At 43.8% G+C, this 22740-nt stretch overlaps 1 protein-coding gene across 1 annotated transcript in view; it reads right to left on the reverse strand.

The window, feature by feature from the left end:
* Positions 1–22740, reverse strand: part of Sparcl1 (SPARC like 1) — a 34215-nt gene that overhangs the window by 4479 nt on the left and 6996 nt on the right. The window contains exons 2-10 of the mRNA XM_021162708.2: positions 13881–13945; positions 10726–10854; positions 8786–9769; positions 6829–6898; positions 6039–6157; positions 4974–5094; positions 3588–3724; positions 2257–2405; positions 1563–1711 (exon numbers count right to left, since the gene is read on the reverse strand). Of these exons, the coding sequence (XP_021018367.1) occupies positions 1563–1711; positions 2257–2405; positions 3588–3724; positions 4974–5094; positions 6039–6157; positions 6829–6898; positions 8786–9769; positions 10726–10854; positions 13881–13934 (1912 nt within the window). The 5' untranslated portion in view covers positions 13935–13945. The remainder of the gene's footprint in view (positions 1–1562; positions 1712–2256; positions 2406–3587; positions 3725–4973; positions 5095–6038; positions 6158–6828; positions 6899–8785; positions 9770–10725; positions 10855–13880; positions 13946–22740) is intronic.

The raw sequence follows: 22740 nt of genomic DNA on the forward strand, positions 1-22740 counted from the left end.
ACACACACACACACACACACACACACACACACACACACACACACACAGAGGCACACACAGATACACACAGATACACGCACATACACACACACACAGCAAATATTATTTTGTCTTTTATGAGTATGCATCTGTGTGTTCCTGAGTGCAGATGTGTGCATCACATGTATTCAGGGGCCTTTAGAGGCCAGAACTATCAAGTCCCTAAGAACTGCATCTGCAGGCAGTTGTGAACCTCTACTTACTGCTGGGAGTTGAGCTGGGTCCTCTTCTAGAGCAGCAAGTACTCTGAACCACTGAGCTGTCTCTCCAGTCCCTTTACCCATCTTGAGATGTGGCCTCTCTATGGTCTGGAACTTTGTAAGGAGACTAGACTTGCTATCCAGGAAGCCGCAGAGACCCTGTCAGCACTATGATGATAAATCCTTGCCAACATGCCTGGCGTTCTTACACGGGTGCTAGGGACCAAACTCAGGTCTTCATGCTCACATGACAAATAGTGTATTGAAGGAACCATCTTCTTGGTCCAACAATTTTTCTCTCTGTCTCTGTCTGTCTGTTTGTATGTCCCCTTTTCTCTCAGATGTTCATATTGATTTGATTTACATTCTATGAACAGTTTCAATGCACACTGTTGGGGCATATCTCATAATTGATTACTAATAGAATTTTGACTCATGAAAGTCAAATCTTAAGAAAAGGAAAGGAAGTAGATTAAGATACAACACAGTACAATAGTGTGTAAATCTAAATTTGCTATTGTAAGAGTAATAAAAACCATCTTTGCTTTCACCTGTTACTGAAGATACAGCTATCAGCCAATCAAGGAATAATACCTAGGCCGTGCTTGTGATGTGAGATTCTGTGTTGAGCTGGTGGGTTCTGAGTTCCAAGTGTCACAGACACTTCACCCTGTCAGAAGCTTGCTCCTTTATCCCCGAGTGACTTTGAAAGGTTTGACCTGTCCTCAAGTTAACCAAGATGTAAAGTCTTTCCTTCTGAGATTCAGCACAGATCTCTGGCTTTGAGTGGCTTTCTCAGGTTTAACCACTGACTTCCCAGTGGATACTCATTTTCGCTGTGCACCAAGGCAGTGAGAAATGGCCTGGAGGTGGTGGCAGCTTGACCTAGCTCAGTAGGTAACATGCATGCTTTGCAAGCATGGAGATCTGAGTTTGGTATCCAGAACCCGCATAAAAAAGCCGATGTGGTAGTGCCTGCTTGTGATACCAGCAGTAGGAAGAAAATGGTAAATACTCTAGGACTTACTGGCCAGCTATTCTAGGCCTATGAAAGACTTGGCCTAAACAAAAACAAAAACAAACAAACAAACAAACAAACAAAAAAACCCAGAAAAAAGTAGATAGCACCAGAGGAAAGACAACTGAGGTTGTTTTCTGCCTCCTTGTGCATGTATACACATATGCATGTCCAAACGTGAACACATGCACACACTCACTCATGCACACACACCACACACACACACACACACACACAGGATCTTGCTGTAAGGCCACAGGACATAGTGATCATCTGAAGACATTGTTCTTTGGTGATGAACTTACCCTCTTTAATTCCAAAGCAGTGGCCCCATTCCTTCAAGGTGATGTGCTTATCCTTGTTGGGGTCACACTCCTCAAAGAAGCGAGTTATGCAGTGTTCCATGGGCACCAGGGAAGCTCGCAGAGGAGCAAGCTCAGAGTGTGTCAAGATCCTGCAAGAGGACAGTGACAGTCAGCGAACTGCCTGGCTTGTGCTTGAAGGCTTAAGTCTCGATCACCGAGGACATTCCCTTCTACAAAGTCACTGTGTGGGCCAACCAAAAAGCTGCGGGCAAGAACAGGTTATGGTGCCCGAGGCTCACCCCTTCACTGGGAACCCTCCAATCCCAGTCTCTGAATGTGCAGCCAGAGCTTGTGCTTGTGAGAGCTGCCTCTCACTTCCTGGCCAGCCTGGATTGTACTAGAAGTGGCACTTGGCCCAAGTTGGGCCGATAGATTACCTTGGGGGTTTAGTTCAAGAGTTGGGAACTGAAGGCATTTTTGTGGGGGAGCAGAGATTTAATAAGGAAACTCACTATGGTGATTCGGGAGCTGTGCTGTTGCCACGTTCAATTATTTTCTAAGTGATTTTTAATTAGATTCCTAACACGATGGTTTATATTTAGTATTTGAAAATGAAGCTGGACATGTTCCCAACTGGGTCTCAATTCTGTTTCACAGAGATATCATTACACCAGAAAATGTAAAGGGTTTCTACCTGTCTGCAGGATGCTGGTCCAGTTCATTAAACTGCCAGTGCACAGGATACACATACATGTGGTAGTTTTTCTTAAAGTCCCTCAAGAGAAGTTCAATGGGATGGTCTCCAGCCAAGAGTCTCTTCTCATCCAGGTAAATTTTCTTGACCTGAGATTAAGACGGGAGAAGTTGGTCAGCTACCAGGTGACTGTTGTAGGACTGTCACGCGCCACTCTTACTTGAAAGGTAACAGACAGAGGAAAACCTGCCCAGGGCATGAAGCCTGTTTCAAATAAATTAGATTCTAATCAATATAGCCAGCCAGCCAGCCAGCCTGCCTTTCTTCATCTTTATTTTTGTTTTAAAATATCTCATCAGAATAAAATTCCAGTTTATTGCCAGACATTGTGTATACACAAACATATTTTTTATAGTGATCTGTCCCTTTGCCTTGAATGTAAACATCTTAAGGTGGAAATTTTATGTGTCTGTTGCTGTATCTTCAGAACTTAGGTCAATTCTGGCATCTAGGATGTATTCAATAACTACCTGATGAATGAATCTTCTCTTGAAACTTCTGGGATCAATGTACTGCACTTTTAAACCTTAACATGTTGCTGACATTGTGAGCAATTAATTCTCCTTATGGCAGAATTCATGACTGGCCTATGAGGGCAGAAATGTTAGATTTAAACCTGTTGAGACTTGGAAAACAATGTCCTCCAAAGGCCCATGACTAAACCGCCAAGGACTTAGTCCCCAGCCCAGGGCACTCATGGAGGTGGTGGAACTGTTCAGAGATAGTGCCTAGTTGGAAGTTTCCAGGTCATATGGGGCCCACCCTTGAACGGGATATGGGGAGCCCAGCACCTCTTTTTTGTTTTACTCCTTGGTTCACCATGAAGTGAATACATGTTCCCAGCCACTGGATACCATCTCCTCACAGGCCCAAAGCAACACAGTCGATCTCAGTCACAAACTTAAACTCCCGAAACAGTGAGCCAAGGGACTTGTCTTCTTTCTATTAAGTTGTGCAATTTCTAGTATTTGTTCCAGTCATGGAAAGACTGATAAATGCTGAATTTGTTTACTTTGCTCCATCACAGCTTTCTGTAGACACAACTAAAGAGACATTTTCCAGGCCATGGCCCTTGAGTAGAATGTGGGCGGTTTGGCCATGTTAGGAAGGTTGTGACGTGGAAGGTGACCACTGCACAATGTTAATGTGTGTAGGCTAACCATACGCAGAAAAGCAGAGAAGGCTTCCTCTGCCAAGCAGTGCTCCTACCACGCCCTTCCCCACCCAGGTCCTGAGGAGACACACTTGGGCGGCAGACCCAGGTAGCTTACTTTGCTTCTTTGCTTTTCATTGAGATAGCCGCCATGTTTAGGATTTGGTTCATAAAGCTGCATGAGGATGTTTTTGAGCCAGTCTCTCATCCGCAGGGGAAACTGAGCCACTTCAAAGTCCGTACAGGGAGGAATAGCTGTGGTAAGCAGAAAACATGTGAGCATACTTGAAATAACAAGTCACAGGAGGCCCTTGCATACTCCAAGTTGTTGGGTATTTTTTGTGCTTGGGTATCAGGATGTTTTAAGAGAACTCTACATAATTTTAACATGCTGCAAAGGACTGAGGACCACTGCTGTAGAATTAAAGACCAGGAATTTAAGCTGGGCAGTGGTGACACATGCCTTTAATCCCAGCACTTGGGAAGCAGAGGCAGGTGGATTTCTGAGTCCAAGGCCAGCTTGGTCTACAGAGTGAGTTTCAGGAGAGCCAGGGCTACACAGAGAAACCCTGACTTGAAAACTCAAAAAGAAAAAAAGAAAGAAAGAAAGAAAGAAAACTAAAGGACCAGGAATTTAGAGACATGGAGATCACTCCGGGTGTTGTTGAGCCCCAGAAGATAACGTGGAGCTGAGCTCCGGTTCAGTAGCAAATCACGCTACATCTCTGCATTTAAAGAGGCCCACGCCTGTTCCCAGACCACCCAAGCCTGTACCAGCTGCCAAGAGGGTTCATTTCATCACTATCTCCCCGGGGCTCAACTATGTGGCTACTACCTCAACACAAGGCTTCAGAGTGTGTGGTGACAAGCTCAGAGAACACAGAGCAACATACCAGCCTCCATGGACTTCTGCTTAGAATGTGCATAGATGAATTTGTCTACATTAACAGACAAAGCAAGTCAGAGGCTAACATTTATCATCAAGTAACCCAACAGACATACTCTTATGTGTGTGGAAACTGAGGAGAAGCAGAAGCACTGAGTGGGCTGTACTAGTGTGGAAGAGGCAGGGGAGCCAGACACAACTGAGAAAATCCTGGGAGATGGCATTCCGCAACTTCTGGAAGAATTTACTGCCATACATTTCTCGACAAAGGAGTTAACTCGGGAGGAAGACTTCAGAAAATCCCCATCTTTCATGTATGTAAGTGCTTATTACAATGGTGCCTCTGAACTTGATGGGGCGGGGAGGATTGGAATTGTCTAAGTTTCTTGAAAAAACAAAAAACAAATAGTAAAGTAAAACTATGCTTCCCACGTGGTCTCGTAGAATCGGAATCTCCTATGATCAGGACCGGGAATTCCTGAGTCGGTCTTAATTTCAGTCTGCTCTCATAACTATATGAACTTGTTTTGGTCAATATATGTAGAATTCAGAGAGGCACAGACATCACCCCAAATCCACCCACAAGTGATGTTTGGCAGTTAGTGGTCAGTGTCTCACATTTGCAAGCTCCGAAGTAATCCAGCTGCAGTTGGTGTCCCTTTTTGGTCCCCTCCAGCCTGCACTTGGTAGCAAACAGGTGACAGGAGCTGGCGTAGGTCTGGTTATCAGTGCCACAAGCCTAGATAAGGAAAGCAAGGAGCGGAGATGGAACCAGATACTCACTGGAGAATGCTTACCTGGAACTCACAGAACACCTGGTAAATGTGCTGTGCCAAAGATGTGCTCTGGCAGAGTCTGTAAACATAGCGATTCTCCAATTTGGCACACATAAAAAAAAATCTACTAAGTTAAACTAACGGTGGTAACTTAGCTCCTGATAGATCTCCATAGAACTGTAATTGTGAATGTCCCAAGGATAGAAGGAATTCAAAATTTCTCCTCTTCAAATGCTAGCGCCATCTTTTAAAATTGAAATATAAATATTTTATGTGCTTCGGGTATAATGCACACACTTCACTCTGTGTTTCATATGTATGCACAGAGATGCACATGCATGTATGGGGGGGGAGGCGTAGGCTGATGTTGGGAGAACCTTAGCTGAAGATGGGCGGGTCTTAGACTGCTGGTGGGCGGGTCTTAGACTGCTGGTGGGCAGGGCTTAGGCTGCTGGTGGGAGGGACATATGCTGATGGGAGGGGGGAGTTCTCTTTGATCTCTCCCCACCTTATTTGCTAAGGCAGACTCTCTCAGTTGAACGCAGAGCTCGTCTATACCACTAGTCTTCCCAGTCAGCTTTTTCCAGTGAGTCCCATCTCTGCCTTCTGAGTGTCCCAGAGTTACCACTCCCACCTAGCAGTTATGTGGGTACTGGGAATCCCACCTCCCATCCTTAGACCTACACAGAAGGCTTTTCCCACTGGGCCATCTCCTCGGCCCCACTCTTCATTTTTTATGGCACAGTTGAAATACTTTGATTTCTGTGGTATCTGTTCCCTTTCAATATTGCTTCAAATATTAAATAACTTGCGTCCCCACTCATAAAACAGATTCAATTGCAAACTATTTCCACTCGAGAAACTAGAGTTTTGGTGTATCTCGGGGACCATTCTTCAGAATACTTACCTGATCAAGGATTTTTGCAGGGGGACAAGTCTCTGGATCTTGGCAAACACAGTGAGGTTTCCCTTGTGGATCGGTTTTGCAAATGTGTCCCCTTTTACATTGGAAGTTCGTGCAAGAACCTAACAGGAAAGATTGGAAAGGGAACAGAGACACAGAGAAATTGTGTATTAAACACGCAGTCAAACAGACTGTCGGCATCATTGTAACAAAACAAGACAGGAAGTCAGATTCCAGAGAACAGGAGAGCAGGAAGATGCTGGGAACCACTTTAATTGATGTGCTAATCTGCAGATGGACTCTCTGGCATCAGATGTGTGCACAGGAGTTTAGATACCTTCTTACAACAGACTGGGTTGGAGCTGGAAGAGGGCCAGAGCTTTTCTTGGCTTGCCTGAGACCCTCAGAATCTCAGGTGTAGGAAACGAGGTGCAGAGAGGTCTGAAGATAAGCCAGGGAATTTAATTTACTGAGATTAAAGATATTCATGGTAGGGAAGAATGGGTTTGAGAATAAGTAGCAGAATCAGTCCTTCTCAGAGCTGAAAGTGGGGCAGGGTCTGGGGGTGGGTGGGATACAGATCGTTTTGTATACAATCTCAACAGGTCTTTCAATTTGTAAGCACAATGACCCAAAGTTTATCAACACATATTAGAAATACCAACACTTTATGAACTATTTCCTTGGGGAGGCTGGAGACGTGGATTTCTGGGTCATAATGGAAGGGGTGCTAACCCAAATGGCAGACTCCATCCCTCCTGGACCAGCTGCAGCTCACACAGTGTCCACTCACCAGCACTGTGCCCCCTTGAGTTGCCCTCATCTGAAGGTTCAGCATTTGGTGAGCTCTCAGCTTTCTTGGCCTTTGAAAAGAGCAAGAGCAGAATTTCAGTGTTCTCAAGAGAGCAGTAATTTGCTTTCTGTCTTACTGTGTTAGGTACATACCTCCATGGAGCCATGCATACCTCTGAAGAAGCTGTGCCTAACACTACAGAGCCGTGTATACCTCAGTAAAGCCCTGCATACCTCCACAGAGCTGTGCATACCTCCACAAAGCTCTGCATACCTCCACAGAGCTGTGCATGTTCAGATCTCAACTGGGAAACCCCTGCAACTGCAGAGTGAGACAGTAGCCCTTGGAGAGCAAGAGTCTCCCCATGTGAGATAGGATCACTCCGTCAGAGTTGGGAGAGCATTGTCTCCATAATATTATCTTGGGATTCTGTCCTGAGAATGGGGGGTCCATCAGTCACCTACATGGATTCTTGCCACCCCAGACAGGGTCAGTTTCTATGGAGTGCTGCTAGGGAGTTGCCAGAAAGTCCAAGGCGATTAAACCACTAAAAGCAAAGCAGAATCCTTTCTCCCTACTGTAACTTCTGCGTTTTCATCGGGGGGGGGGGGGTTTGCTTAATAGTGCAGTACTTTTAATTTTTATGGTTAATTTTACAAATGTTGCTGTCTTTCTGAGTCTGTTGGGGGTTTTCTGAGAGACTCAGTGGCTCAGCGGGATCAGAGTGAGCCACTTTTGAGACAGCAGGCTCATTCTCCAGCCAGCTCCAGGGACGGAGTTTTTGTGTGATTGTTTTATTTCTTTATTTCAGAGACAGGGTTTATCTGAGTCCTGAAACCCACTCTGTACACCAGGATGTCCTGAAACTCAATCTGTATCACAGGCTGGCCTTGAACTCAGAGACCTGGTTGCCTCTGCCTCTGCCTCTGGAGTGCTGGGATCAAAGGGCTGCACAACCACCACCAGGCAGCAACAGGGATTTCTAATCCTACTGTCTGCACTTCTGAGCTCCCATAACTGTAGACATTCACGTGGTCTGTTCAAAGGACGGGCTGGACGTGCTGGGGAGTTATGGCCTCTCTGGTAAGGCAGCAAGGCTCAGACAAAACAAGTGTGACAGCTCCCTGGCTCCCGAGTGGAATAATGCTTAGAAGGGTTGTGTTTTGTTTGTTTGTTATTTTATGAACTTAATGAGGGTCTCCTTGTTAGCTTCTTTTCCTCCCCTGTGCAATGTTTAACATTTCTAGCTCTTTGTTTCTCGTACTTCTCAAATAACTGTCACTCAAATTCAAGGTCACCTTGAATTTGGGAGGCCACATAAAACATGTTGTTTTCAGTCTAATGATGGAGGCAGGCAGAAAAAGATATAATTGTACAAGGTGAGAATCCATAATCTGAGTGCTTGAAATATGTAATTCTCCAAAATCCAACTACTGGTTGAGTGCTGACAGGTCACAGTTAAAAGAGACACATAAGCCAGGCATGGTGGCGCACACCTTTAATCTCAGCACTCGGGAGGCAGAGGCAGGTAGAGTTCTGAGTTCGAGGCCAGCCTGGTCTACAAAGTGAGTTCCAGGACAGCCAGGGCTATACAGAGAAACCCTGTCTCAAAAAACCAACCCCCCCAAAAAAGAGAGACACGTAAAAATATCATACAAAATTACACGTAAGTTATATACAGCACATAGAGAGAGTGTGTAAAATGAAAAAAATTTGTGCTTAAACTTGGACTCTATTTTCCAGGTATTTCGTTATGTACATGCAATTTCCAAATTAAAACAAAAACAAAAAAACAATCACAATGCTTTTGTTCTCAGTCGCGTCAGATGAGGATGCTCACCCTGCCCTGTATTTTAGTAAGTCCTGCTATAAACACGCACACCAGGGTGCGGGGATGTGGGGAGCAGCTACGACTATTCTCGACCGACTGGACAAGCATCCTTGTCAGTAAGCTCACCTCTTGGTTGTCTGCAGATTCCCTCAGGTTTTCACTCTCGCCAGTGGTTGTCTCCTCGCCGCCGCCATATTTGAGGTAATAGGAGAGGGAATGCATCCTTTCAGCCTCTAGGAATTCCTGGCTGGGGATGAAGTAGTCATCGCCTGCACCATGCTTAGAGTCATCCCCGCCCCCGTTATCACCAGCTCCGTGACTCCGAGGCACCACGGCAGCATCGGTAGGTTCTGTGGAAACGGCCTTCTCATCAGTGTCCTTCTGGTTGCCAGTAGCTTCAAGGCCAGCTTTCCCTTCTTGGTCCTGCTGCTCTGTATGTGGAATGTGTTCCTTGCTGCCTGCAGCCTTGTCCTCCCCTTCTGCCTCAGAGTCGCTCTCCTGCCCTTGGTTTCCTTGCGCAGATTGATGCTTCTCTGTCTTGCTTAGCTGAGTGGGCTGACTGGACTCTTCTAAGGTGTCATCAGATTGGTCTCCGTTTCCTTCCCACTTGCTGGTAGGCTGCTCCTCCAGAGATTCTTTTCCCTCCTCTTGGTTATCCCTGGGGGCACCAATGTCTTCAGGCTCTTCCTCTTCTTCGTCCTCTTCTTCTTCCTCTTCTTCATTGGGAATGTCTGGAACTTGTGTCTGGCTTTCTTCAGCCACTAAATCTTGGGTTTGCTTGCTGCTCTCATTCGGTTGCTGGTGTGAGTCACTTACAGGTTGCTCCTGACTCTCCTCTCCCTTTGTGATGTTTGCACGTTGGTTAGGATCCACAAAGGAAGTGGACACCGTCGGGGGGAAATCGCCGTTCTCCGGGAGACTTTTCTGTTGAGGCTCACTTGTACCTTCTTGTAGATCCAGCGCTAGTGTTTCTTCCGTTGGATCTACACTTAAATCCCCATCTCCATCCTCCTCATCCTTCAGGTCCACCTCGAAGCTATAGGTTTTGTCCTGCTCTGTTGACTGTTCATGAGTTTCCTCTTCTGAATTCAGTGCTGAAGGTTTTTCAGCCTTAAATGAAACAAATGACATGGTATTCTTATTTATCTCTACAAAGCTAGCATTAAACATTCTTCCTGGGCTGGAGAGATAGCTCAGCAGTTAAGAGCACTGCCTGCTCTTCCAAAGGTCCTGAGTTCAATTCCCAGCAACCACATGGTGGCTCACAACCATCTGTAATGGGATCTGATGCTCTCTTCTAGTGTGTGTCTGAAGACAGCTACAATGTACTCATGTAAATAAAATAAATCTTTAAAAAAAAAATTCTAGCCGGGCGTGGTGGCGCACGCCTTTAATCCCAGCACTCAGGAGGCAGAGGCAGGCGGATTTCTGAGTTCGAGGCCAGCCTGGTCTACAAAGTGAGTTCCAGGACAGCCAGGGCTACACAGAGAAACCCTGTCTCAAAAAAAAAAAAAAAAAAAAAAAAAAAAAAAAATTCTTCCTTCTGTTTCTTCAGACATTATCATGTGAACATATTCATGTTGTTCTTTCCATTCTAGAGCACAGGGTTAGCCTGACTTTGACTTTTGTAAAAGGAAATGGTTGTAGAGTGCTTCACTGCAGCAAGCACACTATTAGTCACCACGACTTCTAGTGTTTACAGAGAATTTGTATGGTTATCGCACTTACAAAATGAAACTTAGAAATGAATATTGTTAGCATTCTTTTTTTGTTGTTTTTTTGAGACAGGGTTTCTCTGTGTAGCCCTGGCTGTCCTGGAACTCACTCTGTAGACCAGTCTGGCCAAGAATTCAGAAATCCGCCTGCCACTGCCTCCCAAGTGCTGGGATTAAAGGTGTTCGCCACCACTGCCCGACTATTGTTAGCATTCTGTCTAAACTCCACCCCACAGAAGCAATTTATCTTTTCATAAACACATCCAATATATTACCCTTGTAAGGATGCTTTGATACTGAATTCTCAGGAAAAATGATAAACGATGGCATTAATATAATGATTATTTTTACCTTGTCATTGGGATGGTTTTCTATGTCTGCTGTAGCTTCAACCCCGACAGTGGGGACTGTAGCGTCTTCTGGTGTCACCAGTGTTGCAGTAGTTGGGTTGGAATGGTCAGAGAGAAATCTTGTACTTGTCTGAAAAAGTGAAGACTTTATGTTACTAATATATAGAAGCCAACTGAAAAAATCTGAGTTTTTGCTATTATCACCAGCGCTGGGTTCTATCTTTACTGATAACACTAATGAATGGTATTCTCTAGAATTTCCTAGGCTACAAGCAAATGTCTGAAATATACTAAAAGATTATAGTCAAGTTTATGAAAGGTTTTATATATATATATATATGTGTGTGTGTGTGTGTATACATATATATCTTTCATAAATATATGTATATTTATGAAATACATGTATATACATATATACATGTGTGTATATATATATACATACATATACATACATACACACATAAATACATACAAAGACTGGCTGAAAACATTTCAATAATGATCATTCTTGAGTTTTTGGAATTTTCAAACGTTGACAAAAACAGATTTTATAACCTTGAAGAGTGTTATCTAACACAGAGTTGAAGAAGAACAAAATTAACCTTGGGATATAGCACTGTCCAGCCCCTTGCCTGCTTTTAAGTTCTCACAGATAATTAGCAGAAAAGATTATACAATTTTTGCTAAATGCTTATTTATTTTCTGGTCCCCACTGGTTTCAACATGCATCAGGACATCTTTGACTAAAAAGCGGTTTAATTTAGAACTAATTCAAAGATTTCGTGGGACAGGGCATGGAGCCTGGTAGGTAACAGCAGCCGTGGAGTCTGGCTGCAAAGAGCAATGGCTTCCCTCAAGATTGCAGGCGTCAAGGAAGAGATGGGCAGTGATGCACTGTGTCATAGGGAAGCTGAGGAACTAGATTTAGAGAGAAGTCTCCCTTCAAGTGGTGACTGCTTGTTACTCTCTGTTGGGGCTTGACAAGTGGCTGGCTTGCGTCACCACTGGCAAGGTGAGCAGAAACACAGAGTGAGCGTGTAAACTCTTTTGTAAAGTTCAAGGGGTTAGAATGACTCTCCCTGACAGTAGTGATGGTGGCGCATGCGCTATCAGTGTCCGAGGCAGCTATCTGAGGGCTGCCAGTGGGCTATGAAGTGAGCCGAGTGGGTGCAGAATCTGTGAGGATTCGGCTGCTGTTTTGCATCCCACCAGCTTCTCAGCTGAGAGGATTAACACTGAAAATGTTTTGAAAGAAGCCAAGGGAAGAGGGGAAGGAGAAAGAATGGGACTATTTTGGTAAATCCCTCTCATCCTCGAGTGTCCTGGGAGACAGGAGAGGTAGGGGAGAGGTTAGGCTTGTTGTATGCATCCGCGTTATCTCCTGAACCTCCACGTTCCTCCTAGCCCCAAGAAGTTCACACTAGTACAGCAGGCAGCTCATTTCTTTCAGAAGTTTCTGGTGATTGAAATCTATTTCATTATCATGGTCACGCCTATATTTATTCCTCACAGCCTCTTGAGAGTCTGCTTGGAATCTTCCTGTCATGCAGAAACTGCGAGTTGCTGAAGAATTAATTCAAGCAGAGCTGGAAAACACTACAGGATTTTAAACTGGCCAGTCTTGTGAAGTTACTTAGCTTTTAAGCATCTGGCTGGGTCTGCTTATAATAAATTGTCCCAGAAAGGAAACATCTGGCTTGTGTCTATGTGTGGGCATGCCAGCAAACATTTGGTTCAAAGACTCTGGGTGCCTGTTTACAAAGAGGAATCTGTGACCACTCCAAAAGGAGAACATATTTTCCGGAGAAAAACGATGTTTCTGTGGGAACTGTTCTATGTTAGTTTGTCCCATATTTCTAATTTCAGAGTACAGTGTGTAAATTCAACGGGACTGCTCCACATGAGTTAGGCATGGTTCTTAGCGTCTGTCATAAATTCTTTGTTTCCGTGAACTGCTCGATCAGGGTGATGGAGCTTGGTTTTGCTGACTCAGCTGTCAGAAACCAGCTCCCATTCATCTAAAACGCAAGGACAGAATTTTAGACCAGAGAAGAGGGAACAATTGCTTGTCTATTTAGAGGAGGTTGGTCCTTCCAATGGGTGAAGAAAAACAGACGGCACAAATAAAAGATGACACAGGCCATCTGTGGGACACCAATAATGATCACAGGATCTGTCTTAAAAGGAAACCTCCCTACAGTGCTCAGGCTGAGACATGGTCCCAAGAGTATGACTTAAGTGTAGCGCCTTTATCACTTGTAGATGGTGGCGGGGTGAGTGGGCCTGACCAGGAAGCACAGATGCTCTAGTCATGCCTACTTGGAGCACACTTTCTTGGACAGCCCAGAGATGAGATTGCAGCCACTCTATGATTACCACCATAACATTTATAGTCCTACCACATTGTTTTCATTATTATAGATTATCAGGAGAGAGTCTTAATCTGAGAAATCAGAGAGCATGCATTTGATCTTGGAGAAAATACTGGAGGAGAATGATTACATAACACATGTTAAATACTTTATTTTTCTACAGATCTGTAAGTTATTTCTCCCTGGCGGCCTGGAGAGATGGCTTGGTAGTTAAGAGCACTGACTGCTCTTCCGGAGGTCCTGAGTTCAATTCCCAACAACCACATGATGGCTCACAACTATCCATAATGAGATCTGATGCCCTCTTTCTGTGTGTCTGAAGACAGTTACAGTGTACTCACATATAACAATAAACAAATATTTAAAAAGAATATTTCTTCCGGGCTGTTTGTTTGGGGTGCACTGTGTCTAATAAGATGATAGACAGCATTTTGTGCTGTATATTTATTTTACCTTATTGTTTGAAAAAATAGTTTTAACATATATATATTTTTAAAGTATAAGTAATTATCTATATCTATATCTATAATCTATCTATCTATCTATCTATCTATCTATCTATCTATCTATCTATCTATCCCACTTATACTTTGGGCAATAAAGAATGTAATTTGGAAGAATCCAAAGCCATCCTAAAAGAACTATTTATTTTGTGTGTGTGGGACTGGGTCTTTCTAGGCTTGCTTGGAACTTGAGATGGACTCCTGTGTCAGCATCTGAAGGACAATGCTCCCAAACGCAGACAGAAGAGGGAGGGCTGTACCACATAAGAAAGGACATTTACCGGGATTGCCACAGTGGTTCCCAAGGCGCACAGGAGGAGAAGCACAGCCTTCATGCTGGCTAGATCTGCAAATCAAGAAGACAGCATCAGTGGCCACGGAGGCTTCCTTCAGGAAGGTTCCTAGATAATTTCAGAAGGACTAGTGTTGGACACTGTCCACTCTCCAGGTGACTACACTCTAGTAGTCTCATGCATAGGAGTGGGCAGAGTTATTTCAGTTCTTAATTCATTTTTTTTTCATATAAAAACTGATCCTTTATGTTTCCATGTACAATGAGAAAATGGAGACCTCCCCCCCCCCCAGCTCAGCTCCAACTGTAGTGTTTTTATTAGGAAACCGATAGCATCCCTATATATTTCATAAACCTCCAGACGATCTTCTCTCTGAAATATATTTTGACTATTTTCCCAGGGGAAGGGGATACCCAAGAGGAAGAAGAAGGTGTGGAAATGATGTAAATATAGTACTCACATGTAAAATTCTCAGAGGATAAGAATTTAAATAACAATGTTTCATTTATGGAATCAAGAGCAAAAATAAGATAAATTTAGAGTCAATACTAAATTTAGAGGGGACACAGAAGATATATCTGTGACTGATGATAGTTCAAAAATCCTTGATTGTCTCAGTAAGTGCTAATTGTAAAGAATCATTGAAAAAGGCAGTATCCTTTTTCTTTATTTCAAAATGTAATGTTTAATATGATGTAAAAACTATTGAAGATGACACACTACCAGTAAGCCATTGTAAATACTTGCTTGTCTAATATTTAAAAAAATGAGAGATGGTTCCTGTAAGCCATTGTAAATGCTTGTCTAATATTAAAAAAACGGGAGATGGTTCCTGTGTGTTCCTTGTCCTTAAGATAAGTCACTGGATGTGCTGACTCGCCAAGGGCACTGGGTTTATCTCACATGGAGGGGAACAATTTCATGGTCTGTGGGTTCTAATTTGGACGTGCTGATTTGTATAGAGAGGCGGACGACCATGCTAGGGAATTCAAGATGCTCTGAAAACAACTGCCAGCCTGAAGACTCAGGAGGCTTAATTTGCTGATGCTTGCAGAGTCCTTTGAAGATGAAAACCATGATGCCCTTGCTCAGTAGGATGAATACCATTTATTCTGGGACAAGTGTAAAAATTCTTTATTTTGAGGCATTCAGACTTGGTGCGCTGTTTCTACAAATGCAGACTTTGTTTTCAGAAAGACCCAGATGAAACTCTAGATGAAAGATGCAGAGAGAGACAAGATTTTTGCGTGTGTGGAGTTATATTTGATGACTCAATTTTGTGCCGTGGGCATAAGATGACAGAAGTTCTTCTCTAGCTCTATCAGCTAGCTCAGAGAAGTACATCGGAAAGAGCAGTGGGTAGGGAGGTAGAGTCTGAACTGCATACTGGAACTGCCTTCCAACAGCCCAGAGACTTTGGTCAAGTCATGTCTTCATCTACCAAACAGGGAAAGAAGTAGCCTTTCCCATGAGACCCAGATAGGAACATCTCCATGTGGGACTCCCACACCTGTGACAAGGAAGTGAGAAACTTGTCGGTTTCTTTCTTTTTTCTTTCTTTTCTTTTCTTTTCTTTTCTTTTCTTTTCTTTTCTTTTCTTTTCTTTTCTTTTCTTTTCTTTTCTTTTCTTTTCTCTTCTTCCCCCCCCCTCTTTCTTTCTTTTTTTCCGAGACCGGGTTTCTCTGTGTAGTCCTGGCTGTCCTGGAACTCACTTTGTAGACTAGGCTGACTTCGAACTCAGAAATCCACCTGCCTCTGCCTCCTGAGTGCTGGGATTAAAGGCATGCGCCTGTGAAACTGTCAGTTTCTTGAATCACTCCAAGGCAGAAAACAGCTTAGAAACTCTGGTCATTAATAATTCACAAACTTGAAATTCTCTCGAGTGCTCTCATGGTCTTTCCTACACAACAGTGTTTATGGACATAAACCCATAGAGGCTGAGGTTGGGGGGGATGATAGGGAGCCTTTTCACCCGGTACAGAACAGGATGCTCTTCCCAGATGGAAGACTTAAGCTGAAACTTTAAAAGGTTTCAGCTAGACTCATGCTATGGGTAAGGTTTTTCTAGGGAAACCCAGCCTTGAGAATCTAAAACGTCTAGAATTCTGCCACTGGCTATTCAATATGTGCCATATCCAGATGATGCGCTTGACAGCAGAAAGAGACAGCCTACTAGGGGTCAAAGCTGCAGAGGTATCAGCTGTATCCCAAGAGATGCTTGCTGTCTGGAGACCATTCCTCGCGTTTCTCTATATAGGGACATTATGGTAAGGAGGTGGTAAAGTCTTTGCTGCTGCTCTTCTTATTAATGCAGTCTCATTTCTGTCCTCAAATCTGGGCTGTCCTCAGTGACTTGCTTGATGAAGTGATCATGCTATCACGGTAGCAGCCATGTTCCAAACTTCTGCATCCTGGTCACAGAAGCCACTTGTCAGAGAAGGTTAAGCCACTGAAGACACCGCTCTCCACTCCTGACGGTCTCAGGTTTTCATGTGTCCTTGGTCAAGCTCTATGACATGCGAGTGACACTCTTGATCAGACCAGATTCCTGACCCATAAAATCTAGAGATGTTATTAGGTAAGTGCTATTGTTTGGGGTCACTGTGGTATTCCGCAGTAGATGATTGAAATAGAAGTTGAGTCTCTTAGTGCTTCCTAAAGTATAATTGTATTGAAAAAGTACCTTCTTTTCACAGTCTTAATAGTAGCTAATACTGCAAGCCAGTGCTCTCCCTGTGTGGCACTCAGGGACTCCACCTGTGACCTTACCTCCATTCCTCAGCACTGCCCATCAAGGAGAAGGCTGCCAATGCTTCACTTTGCCCCTATTTTGCCACTGTGCCCATCTGGTCATGGAAACCATACATACTCCAATGGGCGCTTTGCATGGACATCCTCACAGCTCCCTTCTCTCACTCAGAAGAAATGAACACGGCCCCTTTCTTCTGGGCCATGTTATTGAGGGATTACTTTAATTATGTTTGGAGGATCCCACAGGCTTTTCAGGGTAAGACTACAATGAGCACTTTGGCAAACCTCTTCGCCATCCCTCTCAAAGCTTCTGTCTCGTCACACCACATGCTAATCTCCCTGTGTCTCATCCCCACCCTCCACCAGGCATGGACCCACAAAGCAGTTCTCAGTGTTTTTCCCCCTCAGGAACTGGCCTTTAGCATGCCTCTGTCTTGCTCCATCTCCTAGTGTAATTAGCGATGTGATTTGGTCGTATTTACCCTTTGTCAATTCGGTTACAGCATTTGCCCTGTTCCCCTTTCTCTGTGCATGCAGGGCGTCTTCATTATTTCATTATTTACTGCTCAAAAGTATTTTTGCCTATATCTTCTAGATATAAATACCTGAAATTATCTCATCTATCTATCTATCTATCTATCTATCTATCTATCTATCTATCTATCTATATCAACTATGTATCTATGTCTTTATCAATCATCTATCTATCCATCTATATATGTATCTATCTATCCATCTATGTATCTATCCATCTATGTATCTATGAATTCTCATGTATCTATCTATCTATGTATCTATCTATTTATCTATGTGTACTGGCTAGTTTTGTGTGTCAACTTGACACAGGCTGGAATTATCACAGAGAAAGAAGACTTCCTTGAGGAAATGCCTACATGAGATCCGGCTATAAGGCATTTTCTCAGTTGGTGATTAAGGGAGGAGGGCCCACTATGGGTGGTGGCATCCCTGGGCTGATAGTCTTGGGTTCTAGTCCTGACTTCCTTTAATGATAAACAGCAATGTGGAAATGTAAGCTGAATAAACCCTTTTCTCCCCAACTTGCTTCTTGGTCATGATGTTTTGTCCAGGAATAGAAATCCTGACTATGTCTCTAACCCTCTATGTATCTATCTATCAATTATGTATGTCTGTCTATCATCTATGAATCTATCTATGTCTCTATCAACCATCTATCAACTTATCTATCTATATCAATCTATCTATCATCTTATGTAACATCTATCTAACTAGATGCTTGAGTGACAGATATATCACAAAACCAAGAAGCTCAAGTTGCAGAGTCCTCATTTGCATGCGAGCCTCAGGGAGTTCAGATTTTGATTCCTTTACTTTAACAAAGAAAGCTCCATACAATACACAAACTCTTGCCTGGCTTCACGAATCCTGTACAACTCAGCGTTGAGCCTCTGGAGGCCCTTTGCACTCGACACCAAGAATCATACTGTGGGACTTAGGACAGTGATGTATTCACGTTGCTAAAAGTCTGGCAGTTCCAGCCTGCAGGCTGGCTCCTGCTGTGATCAGATACCCTGTTTCTACCTTTAGATCTCTTTACCTCCCTCCTCTCTAGCTTTCCCCCCTCAAATGCCTGGGTCTGTCTTTTTCCTCTGACTGCTTTTATTTGAGTTTCTCTTAGTAGTTTAACTCCATGAGTATGAAATAAAGCTGTTGGACTCAGTGGAAATTGTTCCTTTCATTAAAGAAGTCAGTTGTCCAGTCCTAGTTAAGAGGCATTTCAAGTGCTTTCAACTGTGTGAATGGCCTAAGAATTATTCACTGGGGGAGTTCTCTTTCAGGATGAAGAAAACCAGCAAATAATACCTAGACACAGTTCCAAGTAGCCTGATTCTCATGGTCCCAGGCGCCTCTGGGGAATACTGGTGTGCTTTGAGAAGGTCTTGGCTCTGTGTGAACTGGGAATGAAAGCACTCCGAGTGGACCCTCCAGGACTTAGCACATGGTGGGAGTGTCTCCTGTTGCCTGGTCAGGGCAAACACCTTTAGGAAGAAAGCAGTTGCTTACCCAGTGATGCAGCATAGCTCACCACTCAGTTTTCGAATGCAACCAGCCCTAAAGAGCTTTAGGGCTGGAACTAGTTAGACAAATTCTTGGGAAAAGGGTAGAGGCTGTAGTTTTAATTCTATCTTAGGAAGAATCCCGTCTCAGCAAGGCAAAAGCACAGAGGATTCTCAGCAAGTTCACAGCCTGTGTGGCTATCCACTCTGGGAAGAGACACGCCCCGCTCCCCCCGAACCCCACATGGGATCAACAGGTTCCCTTATCCAGTTCCTGTTGGGTTCAGCCAACAGGGAGCCCTGAAAATTAGAGTTAAAGGCAAATAAGGTTCAGGTCTGCAGTGTGCAGCTCCCTCCAGGTGCCTGTGCTCAGTCTTGAAGACCATAGCCCTCCCTGATGACTCTCTCGCAGTATTTTTATCTGGGTTCAGTGAACTTTCCCTCCTCTTTTATTTACAAACTTAGTTTTTACTGCCCTGTTCCTAGAAGCTCCCCCCTTCTGCACGTACTGCCCATATTTTGCTAAATAACTCATTATTATATTCTCAAGTTCTCAAATCTGAGTTTCTCACCTGGAACCATTATTTCCTCTCTGTGTTTTTGATTGATAGCAACCTTTGATAAAAAATGCAGGAGTCGTGAGATTGCGTATCCTCTGATCGATCTTGTGTTCCAGGGGATGCCATGTCCTGGGCCCTTTAGATGCTGTGTAGTGTGTTCATTTTGTGTTGTTTTGTTCTGTTTACTTTCAAACTACGCTTAGTTCTAGGACACGTACAATTATAGCCAATCAAGAGTAATCCAATTGGCTGACTGCAAATATAATTGCACCTTGGTTAATTAATAATGGATATGGGAATCTTTTTTTTTTTAATGACAATTCTGGCTTCATAGTACACACAAAATAATGTGCCCACCACCTTCAAGAACTAGACTGTGGATTCCTTACTTTTTTTTACTCTCAAGATGCTGGAAGCTGTGTGGTAAATCAGACATTGTCTCCAACGTGACCCAGTCTCAGACCTTACTACAGTCAGTCTTCAAACTCTTAGGGTTTGAGAAAAACACAACGACAAAGAGCCAAATACAATGGAAGCATACACAGGCTTCCTGTGTCCCTTGTGGGAAGAACAACAAAACCTACGACACTTATGTTTCAGGCCATGGATAATATATACATTCTTGCCCAGAAAAAAAAATCAAGCGATAACAAAACACTGGGAGAAAACTCAGAATCTTCTCAGTACTTTCAGATCACAGGGAGACGTACTTGAACCCCGCCTCCATCTGTTTAGAAAACTGCTGAATAAAGGTGGTTGGTGGCACTGATGTTAGCATTTTATCTAGGCTCCGCCCCACAGTTACCTGGCAACAGCCAGGTGTGCCTGACTCACTATAAAAGGGCCTACTTGTCCCCCTCCCCTCTCTCTCTTGTCTTCTTACTTTCCCTGTGTCTTCTCCTCCTGCTTTTTCTCTCCCCATCCCCTCCCCCCCTCTCTCCATGAGCTCATGGCTGGTCTCCTCTCCTCTCCTCTCCTCTCCTCTCCTGTCTCTTACCTTCCCTCCCCATGTCCTGAATAAACAGTGACTGGTCCCTCATGGGGATGGGGTGCCTCAGCATGGGCCCAAGGAGGCACGCCCTTCCCCTCACACCTGACTACACCTCCACCAAACATAGCCCTTCTCTCTTCTATCTTTTTATAAAACACAACAACCGAGGTCTAAACTAAAGGCCTCCCTTGCTTTAAACAAGTTTTTAGTGTTTTATTCTCCCCGAGTTTTAGGAAATTATTGGAAGTCTTTGCATAGAGGTTAAGCAGCACTCCAGTGTAAGGTCTTCAGATGTGATGATGCATGCTAGAGCTGAGGTAGGAAGGGGGAAAGAAAGACACTTGGGTTTTGTTTCTTCTGAATGCCAACAGAGTGTGGCACCCATTCAAAGAGAGTTAGCTCAACTTTGTTTGGTAGCTACTAAAAGGTTGGTGGAATGGGCTTGCTCCAGAATTACAAATGGCTCCATTGTGACAGCATAGCCTGGTGGTATGTTACAGGTATCCACTGCCATAAAGAAGGTAAATTCTTATGATTTTTTTTTTCCCAGCCACTAAACATCAGATGACCTCCCAGGGAATTCTTGTCATAGCCTGTCAGTAGCTTGGCAGCTCAAGTTGGATCATGTACTGGCTGGTTTTGTGTGTCAACTTGACACAGGCTGGAGTTGTCGCAGAGAAAGGAGCTTCAGCTGGGGAAATGCTTCCCTGAGATCCAGCTGTGAGGCATTTTTTCAGTTGGTGATCAAGGGAGGAGGGCCCATTGTGGGTGGTGTCATCCCTGGGCTGGTGGTCTTGGTTTCTGTGAGAGAGCAGGCTGAGCAAGCTAGGGGAAGCAAGCCAGTAACATCCCTCCATGGCCTCTGGATCAGCTTGCTTACCTGCTTGAGTCCCAGTCCTGACTTCCTTGGTGATGAACAGCGATGTGGAAATGTAAACTGAATAAACCCTTTCTTCCTCAACTTGCTTCTTGGTCATGATGTTTGTGCAGGAATACAAACCCTGACTAAGACAGATCAATACAGAAATACTTCTTTGACTTTAGAACTATGTCTCATGCCTAGCCACGTGTGTGTGTGTGTGTGTGTAGCAGATTTATTAACTCAGGGTAAAGTTTATGCATTCTGTTAGGGTACTTTACTTAAAGTAAAGTTTATGCTATTATAAAAAGCAAACAGTTCTCAACCTGCATTCCTTTGGTTTTTTGTTTAAAGCCCAGTAGTGGGATGGATGTTTGTAGGCAAACCAAAATTTTGCCTATTCTTTTCTTCATTAAGTAAATTCTGGATGCTAGACCCGTTCCAGTGGTTAGGTTAGTGTGTGACAGAGATTTGAATGGAATGTACAATTTCATTATTTTAGCCAATTTATAAACATTTATCTCTAATATTTATAAAATACATATTTCTATAAATAAACGTGTCTCCACTCTCTTCAGTTGGGCTTGAAGAAGTCAGGGAGACCATTCCCCAGACCACATCACTGGTCCTCACTATCCACCAGTGAAGAGGTATTATAATGGTAGTGTGGTCAGAAACAGGTTATGGGGAAATACTAGCCTAGATATAACTTATTCTAGCCATTGACTTACTTAACTTTGCCTTTCAGGTTCAACAGGGGAAAGCCATCTTTTAAAAATACTCATATTACCAAAAACAAACAGACAAACAAACAAACAAACACAAACAAAAGCCAGGCGTGGTGGCACATGCCTTTAATCCCAGCACTCGGGAGGCAGAGGCAGGCGGATTTCTGAGTTCGAGGCCAACCTGGTCTACAAAGTGAGTTCCAGGACACCCAGAGCTACACAGAGAAACCCTGTCTCGAAAAAACAAAAGACAAAAAACCAAAAACCAAAAAACAAAAGCAAAACACAACAACCCCCCCCCCAAAAAAAACCTCATATGTATTTATCATGTGTATGTCTGTGTGTCTGTTCACGCAAGCTGAGGCTAGAGAGAGTGTTGGATGCCCTGGAGGTGGAGTTACAGTCAATTTTGAGCTGCTAGCTGCTGGTGTTAGGATCTGAACTCCGGGTCCCTGCAAGAGCAGCAAGTGCTCTTAGTGGCTTAGCATCTCTTCGGCTCTGGAAAAGTCACCTTGCTTACTTAAAAAAAAAGTTGTGTGAAGGGACTAGATGCTAGCTCAAAATCTACATTTTCGTAGCTAACAGACCTTTAGAAAATTCCTTCAAATTCCTGGTATCCCATGTAAATTTTCTTTTTTCCTTTGCAGGGGCAAAGGGATAGCAATAGATCAAGACGATTATTCCTAATCAAGGTCCTGACAACCTACGGAGTCACCTGTGCAGAGAGTTTTGCTATGACAACAGGGACGAGCACACAGACCCTCTGTTGGCTTCTTCTATGTTAGGAGGACTGCCTTTCAACGCAGGAGAGGCTGTAACTGAGTTTCACCATGAAAGGACGTAGTGATTAGGTTTCTTAGCAGCTCCTCCAAGCTCCATGCTTTGGAAAAGGAAGCCATGGAGCTGGAATGTCCTATTCTTCA

This window comes from Mus caroli, chromosome 5 (assembly GCF_900094665.2).
Source record: "Mus caroli chromosome 5, CAROLI_EIJ_v1.1, whole genome shotgun sequence".
NCBI classification, from domain to species: Eukaryota; Metazoa; Chordata; class Mammalia; order Rodentia; family Muridae; genus Mus; species Mus caroli.